Here is a 9,486-nt window from a genome sequence, read left to right on the forward strand (position 1 = left end):
TAGCTGGAGTCGTGGGCTTAAGGGTCACGGGAGTAGACTACAGTTCCCGAGATGCTCTGTGGCCAGCCGTAATACGCGCGCACAGCCCCCTGGGAGTAGTAGTTTCGGCCTCGTGGCTGTGGTTCTGGACTGGATGGCCAGGAACTCGCCTTCCCGGCTACCTGTGCAGCAGGGCGGGGCGCCTCGGCCGGTTTGGCAGGGCGGGGCGCCTAGCGAAGATGGTGGTGCGCGCGGCGTGTGGCTCCCGTCGCCTGCCTGAGCCTCAGCTCCGCGCAACGGCCGGCGTCTCGCTGGTCTGGAGCCCCAGTCCGCCGGGTCCCTGACCCCGCGCCCCTCGCGCCCGATTCCCGGGATGCCCCGCGCCCGTAAGGGCAGCGCGCCCCGCAAGGGCGGCCAGCGCCGCCGAGGCGGTAAGTGTGGGCTCGGGCAGCTGATGAACGGCGAGCCGGGGACCCTCTGTGGTCCCCGTCGGTGTCCCTAAGGGTCCTGGGCGGGAACGCCTGCCTGGACCCGCCTGGCGCCGCTTCCCGCAGCTCCCCCGCGGCCCGCACGTGCCCCACGACACGGCGGCCACGTGTGCGCCCCACCTGAGCGCGCTGCTCGGTCTGGAGCCTGCGCTCCCGACGCTAACACGGTGGGCGCCTCCTGACTCGGTTTCCCCGTTGCTCCCTCGCCCTAGCTGCCTGCTTTGTCAGCCACACCCGCAGGACAGAGAAGGAAGCTCGCCCCTCCCCAGCCACTGGCCCTTTCTTGGACTGGACTAGAAAGTTGGTGGGAGGCCTGGGGGAGAACCGAGGGTGGGGGGCGATGGGGAGTTGGGGGACTGCGGCCTCGGTGGACCTGGCCCTAGACGGCGGGTGGAGCCCTGGGGCCTGAGGCAGCCCTGGGAGCTTATCAGCGGGGACCAGGAGAGTGTCCTGGTGCAGTAAACACATGTTAGTTTGCACGGGTGGGGTGGGGTGGGGTGCCCGCCAGGCACAGCAGAGACCCGGGCTTGGGTGGGAGAGCATCTAAGAGGGTCGTGATATTCCAGAATGGCTGGTTGTGGGGGGAGCTCACGGAGTGTGTCAGCCCCAGAGGTAGGCAACCTAGGAAGCCTCAAGGCGGAGGCTTCTGGGGGAGCCCTGAGAAGGGGAAGGAGAGAGAGCCATGGGGAGGGGGCAGTTGTGCAGAGGCCTGGCCTCTGGGGGGCGGGGCACGGTGGGGCGCCCGAGGGGAGGCTGGGCCGCCTGGCTGGTGGGAGTGAGAGGATATGAGCAGAGGCCTGCGTGGGGGTTGGACTTTGTCCCCAGGCGCATGGAGAACGTGGTTCCTGAGAGGTAGGACCAGCCTGATGACCAGACCCCTTGGGGCTCAGCTGTGACCACCGCCCTGGCCAGGGCAGAACCTACCCGCACGAGTGTTCAATTCTGCTGAGTCGGACGCTCCCGAGTTAGCGTTTTCAGGGGCTCCTGCAGTCAGGGCCGCTCACTGTCTGCACCTCCCAGGGCAGGAGGAACCTCTGTGTTCACCCACCCAGGGCTGAAGGCCTGGGATGGACCCAGGGGAGCTCAGAAGGCAGTGTGCTGGAAGCCTGGGCACCCACCCACATCCCTGGGACCTGGGCTCTGCCCCCAGGGCCGGTGGGTGAGGGATGAGCTTGTTGGCTCACAGAAGCGCCTTAACTAGTCACTTACTTAGTCGTTGTCTTCACTTGCCCTGACCTGGTTGCACCCCTGTTCAGAGGTGCAGCTGGGATTTGAACCCTGGGTCTGTCTCATTCTGTAATCCAAGTCCCTGACTCCTGCTCTGGCCATTTGGGGACATAATCTGGGCAGGTGACAGCTCCCCCAGGGGAGCCTAGGGATGCTTCCACTTCAGGCTGGGCCCCAGGCTCCCTGGGGCCTGTACGGCCCCTTCTGCCTCCACCTGGCTTGCGGTCTCCATAAGGCTCTGATCTTGGGTCGGCTCTTCAGGGGTTCCTAGGCTGGGCCTGGTAGACCTCACTCCCTTTCTCCTGCTTCCTGGCTCAGCCCCTGTGCCTCCCACCTCAGCCTTGGTTTTCTCATCTCTGAGAGGGGCAGCATCCTGTCTGGGGGGCCATGAGGCTGTGTGAGGCACCCCAGCCATCACTCACCCATGGAGGCAGGCCAAATGGCCCGTTCCACCCTCCCCAGGTGCTCAGAGCAGCGCCCAGGCTGACTCGGGTTCCAGTGAGGACGAGGCGGCCAGTGAGGCCCGAAGCACCACCAGCGACTGCCCCAGCCTTCTCAGCACCGCGGCGGAGGACAGCCTGGGTGAGAGCGCGTGGGGGTTTGGCAGGGACTCGGTGGGGCCTCCGGGGCCAGGGCAAGACGCAGGGCTGACCAGGTGGCCTTGCAGGGGGGGATGCCGTGGACGAGCAGAGCCAGCAGGAGGACCTTGAGGAGAAGCTGAAGGAGTATGTGGACTGCCTCACAGATAAGAGGTACCCTGGCTGCCAGCCAGCCCAGCTGCCATGTCCCTGCTCAGCCCCTGGCAGATGTGGCCCAGGTCGGGCTGGCCCACAGGACACCCTTCTTCATCCCCCAGTGCCAAGACCCGGCAAGGTGCTCTTGAGAACTTGCGCCTGGCCCTGGCGTCCCGCCTGCTCCCCGACTTCCTGCTGGAGCGCAGCCTCACACTGGCCGATGCCTTGGAAAAGTGCCTCAAGAAAGGTTGGATGTGGGGCACGTGGGGACCTGAAGTGGCCTGGTGCTGACCCCGGGGCATGGCTGACTGGACGCGTCCCCGCAGGGAAGGCCGAGGAGCAGGCGCTGGCCGCCGCCCTGCTAGGCCTGCTCTGCGTGCAGCTGGGTCCCGGGCCCAAGAGCGAGGAGCTGTTCCATGGCCTGCAGCCCCTGCTGGTGTCGGTGCTCACTGATGCCGCGGCCAGCCCTTCCGCCCGGCTCCACGTGAGTGCCATGCCCGCGACACCCTCCCCTCCCCATCCCTACGAAGAGAGGTGGCTCCTCCTGCCTCCAGGCCCCCTGCTCCGAGGCTAAGCCCCAGCTGGGAACCAGGGCTCACTCCTGACCGTCGCCTGGCTTCGTTCTCCCAACAGTGTGCTTCTGCTCTGGGCTTGGGCTGCTACGTGGCTGCGGCTGACGTCCAGGTACATGGCCTCTAGGCACGGGGGGTAGAGCACCCAGGCCCTCGCTCCGCCCTGAGCCACTCCCCTGCCTCCCTGTGCCCCTAGGACCTGCTCTCTTGCCTCACCTGCTTGGAAGGGGTTTTTAGCTGGTCTTGCGATGCGGGCGGCTCCACAGCCCCTGCCAGCCTGCATGGCCTGTTCCGTGCCACCCTGCAAGCCTGGGCATTGCTACTCACCATCTGCCCCAGCAGCCACATCAGCCACATCCTTGACAGGTAGAGGCGACTGCCCAGGGGGTGCGGGAGGGGAGAGTGAAGGAGCCCCCAGCCCATACACGCAGCTCAGCTCGCCCCCTCCCCAGGCAGCTGCCCCGGCTGCTCCAGCTCTTGTCCAGTGACACTGTGAACCTGCGGATTGCCGCCGGCGAGACCATCGCACTACTTTTTGAGCTCGCCCGGGACCTCGAGGTGTGAGGGGAGGGCGCCTGCTGACACCACGTGCCACCCCAGGCCCATGCAGGGGGTGCCACAGAAGACAGGGCAGCCTTAGGTCAGGGCGGAAGTAGCCCCAGCACAGACTCAGGTGCCAGGGCCTGTGCTGGGGGCTCTGAGCAGGGTTGTCTGGCCGAGGCAGGGGTCCAGGCGGGGCTCAGGGGCCCAGGCAGAGAAGAAAGCGACTTCCTCAGTGAAAGGCAGGGTTTGGGCCGCCCGTGTGGAGCCAGCAGAGCTCAGGCTCCTGTGCACCCCGGCCCGCCCCGCCCCTGCAGGAGGACCTGACCTACGGGGACATGGACGCCCTCTGCGGCGCTCTGCGCACTCTGGCCACCGACAGCAACAAGTACCGCGCCAAGGCCGACCGCCGGCGCCAGCGCGCCACTTTCCGCGCGGTGCTGCACTTCATCGAGGTGCGTGTGCGAACTGTGGCCCAGCGAGCGTGTCCCCAGGCCCGCCCGCCCGCCAAGCCCGGTCTCACGGCCCCTCTGCCCCGCAGGGCGGCGAGTGTGAGGAAGAGACCATCCGCTTCGGCCTTGAGGTGCTCTACGTGGACAGCTGGGCCCGGCGCCGAGTCTACGCCGCCTTCAAGGATGTGCTGGGGTCGGGCATGCACCACCACCTGCAGGTGGGGAGGCGGCAGGGAGGGGGCACCCGCGCGTCCGCTGCCCACGGGCCGCGCTCACTGTCCTCTCCGCCCAGAACAACGAGCTGCTCCGCGACGTCTTTGGCCTGGGCCCCGTGCTGGTGCTGGACGCCGCCGCCCTGAAGGCCTGCAAGGTCTCCCGGTTTGAGAAGGTTTGCGCCCTCGGCTCCTGTGTTTTCCCTTTATTCCCGCTGCCTGGAGTTCTGCAGAGAAGCCCTCCCCCCCAACCCCCACCCCCGGCTCACAGATCCCCACTCTGCCCCGCCAGCACCTGTACAACGCAGCCGCCTGCAAAGCGCGGACCAAGGCGCGCAGCCGCGTGCGGGATAAGCGGGCAGACGTCCTGTGAGGAGACGCCACACCCTGCCCAGGTTTCTCACAGAAGACAGTGCAACAGCCAGAAAGTGTCGCTTTATTTTTTTAATGGCTAAACCAAAAACAGACGCGGGGTGGGTGGCTGGAGCCAGGCCACTTGGGACCCTGGCTCTCTGCCCCTGCACCCAGCCTGTGGCCCCTGCCTGCCCTGTCTGGGTCAGGCCCGATGCGCCCATCCCGAGCTGTGCTCAGGCCTGGCTCCCCTGGGGTGAACCACTTCCCTGAGGAGGGTGGGGTGGCATCTGGACAAATGTCACCACAACAGGTGGGGAGGGGAGGCCCCTGGCATGGCTTTATGTGCGGGTTTTTAAAGACTATTAGAGGTAATTAAACTGAGTGCGCAGCCTGCTGTGGCCCTGGCTTCTGGGTGTTTGCCTGCTCCCCCGCCCCCCACCACGACCCCAGCTTGGGCCCAGCTCCACCTCGCCTGTGCCCTCCAGAGCCTCCCCAGATGGCCCTCCTACTCAGCCTGGTCTGTCTTGAGAGCTGAGGCTGGAACCCTTCTGGGAAGCTTGGCAAAGTTGGGGTGGGGGCAGCTGTTTCTAGACTTGGGAACCTGCTCTCTGGGGAGGCCAAGGAGTGTTGGCAGGCTGCAGGGAGAGCCCGGAGGCTGGCATCGCCGCCTCTGACCTTGGGCCACCCAGAGCCGGGCCTTGGCCCCAGGAGACCTGGCTAGGCCTGGCCGGAAGAAGCCAGGAGAGGCGGTCAGCTGTGGGGCAGATCAGCTTCTTGCACAGAAACCTCACCAGGAAGTAGGTGGAGCAGCAGTGGGAGAGGAGAAACCTGCCAAGGGCCGCTTTATTCCCCCAACACACCCCCGACTCCAGGCCCAGGCAAATCTCAGCTGGGCGCTCGGGCCTCGCTGGAGTTGAGCCTCCGCAGCTGGCTGAGGCTGGCCAGCCGCAGCTTGAGTAAGGTCTCCTCCTGCGCGTGCAGTGTGTGCGCCATTGTGCGGAGGGATTCGCTCTGCAGCACTGCGGATGGCGGGGATGCGGTTATGAGACCATGTGCCCCTCCCCCTCACACACACACACACACACACACACACACACACACACACACACACCTCCCCACCCCCCACCTGTCCAGCCCGGTGCCAAGGTGCTGTGAACCCCACCCACCCGGCACTGCCTCCGCCTCTCCAGTGGCTCCGCCAACCGCACGGGTTCCAGTCCCACTCCCTGGCCCTGGGTTCCCACTGGCCTTGCGCGCCCCCGTACCGCTCAGGTAGACCCCCAGGATGGCCAGCGCCAGGCAGGTGAGCACCAGCAGAGCGAGCAGCAGCAGGAAGCCCCCGCGGCTGCAGCCAGGAGGCAAGAGGCCCAGCAGCTCATCCCATGGCTGTGCCTCCTCGGCCAGGTAGGGGCACAGCAAGCCTGCGGGGCAAATGGGGGCATCAGGAGAGTAATGGGGCGCTGGCTTTCCTCTCCCGCGCCCCCCGCCTCCTCACCTCCGCTGTGCAGGTCACTGATCGACTCCACCCGGAGCAGGCGCACCTCCTGCACGTGGTTGGCCAGTGATGCCCTGTTCCCCGGGCTCAGCGTCGGTGCCGCCGCCGCGGTGTCTGCTGGGGCGGCGCAGGGTTGATTGAGCCAGTGGGCCACCCCTTCCTTCTGGGGGCCTTTCAGAGGCAGCATGGGTTCCGAGAAGACGGGGACAGGACGAAGGGACACGGGCTCTCAATCCCCTAAATGCAGCTCCGGAATTTGGGAGCCAGGATAGCCCCGAACCCCATGGGCCCGATTCACCCCCGGAGCAGGAGATGCACTGACTCCCTTGGTGTGTTTCCCCGCAAGCACCTCGGGGACTGCAGGTGCCCTGCTCGCTCACTGCCGGAGAAGAGCGGACCGGCCTCGGGGCTGAGCCCACAGCATGTTCACTCCGGCCTCCTGCCGTTTCCGGGCTGACCCTGGGAGTCAGCCATCAGGCCGGAGCCTGGAGACCCGGCCCCGGGGAGCGCAGCCACCCGGCCCGCCAGCCTCTGGCCCGGGCTGTGCTCTGTAACACGCCCCGCTGCTGCTTTCGCTCAGCGTCACGGCCGGAGGCCTGCCTGGCCCCGGGCGCCTGCTGGCCGCCTGGGCATTTGGGTTGTCCCGGTTCCCTGTGGAATTAGTAACCCCAGCAAAGGACGGCCATCGCTGAGGGTGGCGGCTTCTCTCCGTGTCCCAGGAGTGAATAAGGACAGATTCTGAGAAGCAGAATTAATGGGTCCAAAAGCAGGGACTTCTTTAAAAATCTATCTTCAAATTGTCCTCCAGCATGGCTGCCCACAGCCCCCAAAAGGGCACACCATTGCCACCATTAGGCATCTCCACTGAAAAAATGTACATACACACATGTGTACACATACATGTGCTAAGTTGGGAGATGGAAAAGGCCTTTTTTGACCCATTTGATTGGGTCGCTGCCTGGGGGTGCCTGATATGTGTGTGGGTCCCTAATTATCCATTCACAGCCTCTACCCAACACTGGGATCTGTGTACTTTTCCTGGACTTATTTTTGGATCCATCTAAGTATTTATTTTGTGACTTCTAAAGGTTATATTTTTCTTAAAAAACAGTTATTTTTTCTTTGTTGCTAATCCTCACCCGAGGATATTTTTCCATTGATTTTTAGGGAGAGTGGAAGGGAGGTGGAGAGACAGAAATATCGATGTGAGAGAGACACATCGGTTCATTACCTTCCACACGTGTCCTGACCAGGGCCAGGGATCGAGTCTGCAACCTAGGTATGTGCCCTTGACCAGATGGAACCTGGGGTCCACAGAGCCAAACCGGCTAGGGCAAGCTATATTTTCTTTGTTATTTGTCTTGATTTTAAAAATAAGTTTCAAGTGTTCATTTCTATGATACATGATCTGCAAATTGCATTGTGTACCCACCACCAAAGGCAAATCATCATCTTCTGACCCCCCTACAATATTGAAAGTGTGATGGGGGCGTGACTAGCTCAGCCAGGCTGGCCCTGCAGCCTGCGGGCCCTGCTTGGCCCCTTTTGCACGGGAGGGGCAGTGGCGAGTGGCCATCAAAGTCTTAACTAGAGTCACTCTGACCAGCCAAGGGACCCCAACCTTGAGCCAAGTGGGGCCACTCAGGCCCAAGTTGGAGGGAGCCAGAAGCCTAGCTCCCCCCAGGCCCTGGGCCATGGGCCCAAATGCCACTGCCCACCCCCAAGGACAGCTTCTTCCCTGAAGGAAGAGCTGAACTGGCCAGGCAGCTGCCCCACCCACACCCACTTGGCTGCAGCCTGTGGTTAACCCTCCCCCTACGGGTGGCTCCCCCAATCCCTCCCTGCCGGCCCCGGGGAAACAGGCAGGGCCTGAGGTGAGAGGGTCCAGGCCGGGGTCTTCCTCCATGGACAGGTGCAGGCCCCATGGCGTGAGCTGGGACATGGTGACTGATGAGTAACTAAGGGAGTGAGGTCAGTGGACGGGGCAGATTTCTCCCGGGTCCACAGGGTCATCATTTTGGGGCCATGGCCTCCCTCAGTCACCTACCTTGCTGGGTCTCCTCTGGCATGATGGGGTGGGCAGTCAGGGCCCGATGTCAGCCCCAGAAGGAGGACAGGATGGAGGCAGCAGTGGCTCCTCAGAGAACCCGGGGAAGGCCTGGCTGCCTCCCAGCCCGGGCCCAAAATAAGCCTGAGCTCAGCCCACTGGGCTATATTTAGAGGGGAAGGAGCAGAGTGACTGGCATGGGCCAGTGCGGGCTCTTGGCTGGCGATGGAGCCCCGACCAGGGCAGGCTTCCACCAGTGCACGTGCCCGGGGGCTTCCCTGGGACCCTCCCACTCCCATACATACGCCAGCCCAGAGCCTCAGGCGCACCTCCAGCAACACCCCAGTGGCAGCCTAGACATGTGGGGGGCCCTGTGCCTCGCCACCGCAAGACCCCTGCCCACAGCTGGGTGGTCTCTCCAAGCAAATGTGAGATAAGCACCCATCACCGTCTGACCTGCTGGCACCAGGGGCTGAGGGTGATGGACAACCGGAGCCCAGAGAACCCTAAAAGGGGGCAGATCGCCCCATCCAGGCGGGCAGCCATGCTCAGCCGGAGGACCTAACTTGAAGGCTGGTTCGTCTGTTACTAAGCCTGCAGCCCTGTGTGAAGGATTGCCCCGTCTGACCCGTTTTCTCATCTGTAAATAGGACGGACCCTGGCTCCTCCTGCACAGAGCACAGGAGCCTGGGAAGAACCACCCCACTGACGCTGCAGTGTTTTGATCCCCTTTTCACAGAGGCTGCCCAAGGATGAGGGGTGCCGCCTACCCTGAACGGAGAGAGGCCCAGCCCAGGGCCCACCCTCTGCTGTTAGGTCGGTCACTCCTTCCCAAAGGGGACAAAGCAGGACTGGGGCGCTGCCTCAACACCCAGCCAGTACTCCACTCCGCTGTCTCACACTGGCCTCCTTGACTCTTCTTTCCCATTTAGTTTTATTGATGTCAGAGAGGAAGGGAGAGGGAGAGAAACATCAATGATGAGAAAATCATTGATCGGCTGCCTCCTGCACACACACCCCCCACTGGGGATTGAGCCCGAAACCCAGGCACGTGCCCTGACTGGGAATGGAACCTGGGACCCTTCAGTCCACAGGCCGATCGACACTCTATCCACTGAGCCACACGGCTAGGGTGCCTCCGTGACTTTTCTAACACAGCAAGTTTGTGCCCAGTTCAGGGCCTTTGCACTGCCTCTTCCCTGCCCGGACGTTCTGCCCCAGATGCCCCCATGGCTGGCTCCCCGTCACTTAGCTCAAGTGTCACGCCCTTCTGCCCACATCACCCACTTTTACTTTCTCCATAGCACTGCGCCCAGAAATTGTATCATTGAGGATCTACTGTGCATGTCAGCATCTCCACAGGCCCCATAAGACCCGCTCAGGCAC

The 9,486-nt window shown here is 63.7% G+C and overlaps 2 protein-coding genes across 7 annotated transcripts; one reads left to right on the top strand and one right to left on the bottom strand.

Annotated features, from left to right (window-relative positions):
• The first annotated feature begins 189 nt into the window (after nucleotides 1-189).
• IFRD2 (interferon related developmental regulator 2) lies at nucleotides 190-4,956 on the top strand. Of its 4 annotated transcripts, none has more exons than XM_036333484.1 (12): nucleotides 190-410; nucleotides 2,157-2,282; nucleotides 2,362-2,446; nucleotides 2,551-2,675; nucleotides 2,755-2,912; nucleotides 3,062-3,112; nucleotides 3,197-3,366; nucleotides 3,453-3,558; nucleotides 3,858-3,995; nucleotides 4,082-4,210; nucleotides 4,285-4,380; nucleotides 4,497-4,956. In XM_036333484.1, the coding sequence occupies exons 1-12, from the start codon at nucleotides 353-355 to the stop codon at nucleotides 4,575-4,577; spliced, it is 1,323 nt and encodes a 440-aa protein (XP_036189377.1). In that variant the 5' UTR covers nucleotides 190-352; the 3' UTR covers nucleotides 4,578-4,956. The 4 variants fall into 4 exon arrangements, with proteins under 4 accessions (XP_036189377.1, XP_036189374.1, XP_036189375.1 ...); XM_036333481.1 differs by having other exon boundaries at nucleotides 256-410; nucleotides 2,157-2,276; nucleotides 4,497-4,952; XM_036333482.1 differs by lacking the exon at nucleotides 190-410 and adding an exon at nucleotides 990-1,079 and having other exon boundaries at nucleotides 2,129-2,282; nucleotides 4,497-4,952.
• A 135-nt stretch (nucleotides 4,957-5,091) lies between these two features.
• Nucleotides 5,092-9,411, bottom strand: LSMEM2 (leucine rich single-pass membrane protein 2). 3 transcript variants are annotated; one of them, XM_036333496.1, is made up of 4 exons: nucleotides 8,101-9,411; nucleotides 6,054-6,167; nucleotides 5,824-5,979; nucleotides 5,092-5,577 (listed from the first exon to the last, which is right to left on the bottom strand). In XM_036333496.1, exons 1-4 carry the CDS (start codon nucleotides 8,120-8,122, stop codon nucleotides 5,444-5,446), a joined length of 426 nt encoding a protein of 141 aa, XP_036189389.1. In that variant the 5' UTR covers nucleotides 8,123-9,411; the 3' UTR covers nucleotides 5,092-5,443. The 3 variants fall into 3 exon arrangements, with proteins under 3 accessions (XP_036189389.1, XP_036189388.1, XP_036189387.1); XM_036333495.1 differs by having other exon boundaries at nucleotides 6,054-6,170; XM_036333494.1 differs by having other exon boundaries at nucleotides 6,054-6,224.
• Nucleotides 9,412-9,486: the final 75 nt, after the last annotated feature.

The sequence above is a fragment of the Myotis myotis genome, unplaced genomic scaffold (assembly GCF_014108235.1).
Source record: "Myotis myotis isolate mMyoMyo1 unplaced genomic scaffold, mMyoMyo1.p scaffold_m19_p_13, whole genome shotgun sequence".
NCBI classification, from domain to species: Eukaryota; Metazoa; Chordata; class Mammalia; order Chiroptera; family Vespertilionidae; genus Myotis; species Myotis myotis.

Bases quoted from the DNA above. Each gene is read 5' to 3' on its own strand.
- IFRD2 (XM_036333482.1), top strand. From the start codon at position 1,035: ATGGCTGGTTGTGGGGGGAGCTCACGGAGTGTGTCAGCCCCAGAG. The intron at 1,080-2,128 runs GTAGGCAACCTA...CCATGGAGGCAG, and splicing joins GGAGTGTGTCAGCCCCAGAG to GCCAAATGGCCCGTTCCACC. The intron at 4,381-4,496 runs GTTTGCGCCCTC...CTGCCCCGCCAG, and splicing joins AGGTCTCCCGGTTTGAGAAG to CACCTGTACAACGCAGCCGC.
- LSMEM2 (XM_036333494.1), bottom strand. From the start codon at position 8,122: ATGCCAGAGGAGACCCAGCAAG. The intron at 6,225-8,100 runs GTAGGTGACTGA...TGCCTCTGAAAG, and splicing joins GCCAGAGGAGACCCAGCAAG to GCCCCCAGAAGGAAGGGGTG. The intron at 5,980-6,053 runs GTGAGGAGGCGG...TTTGCCCCGCAG, and splicing joins CAGTGACCTGCACAGCGGAG to GCTTGCTGTGCCCCTACCTG.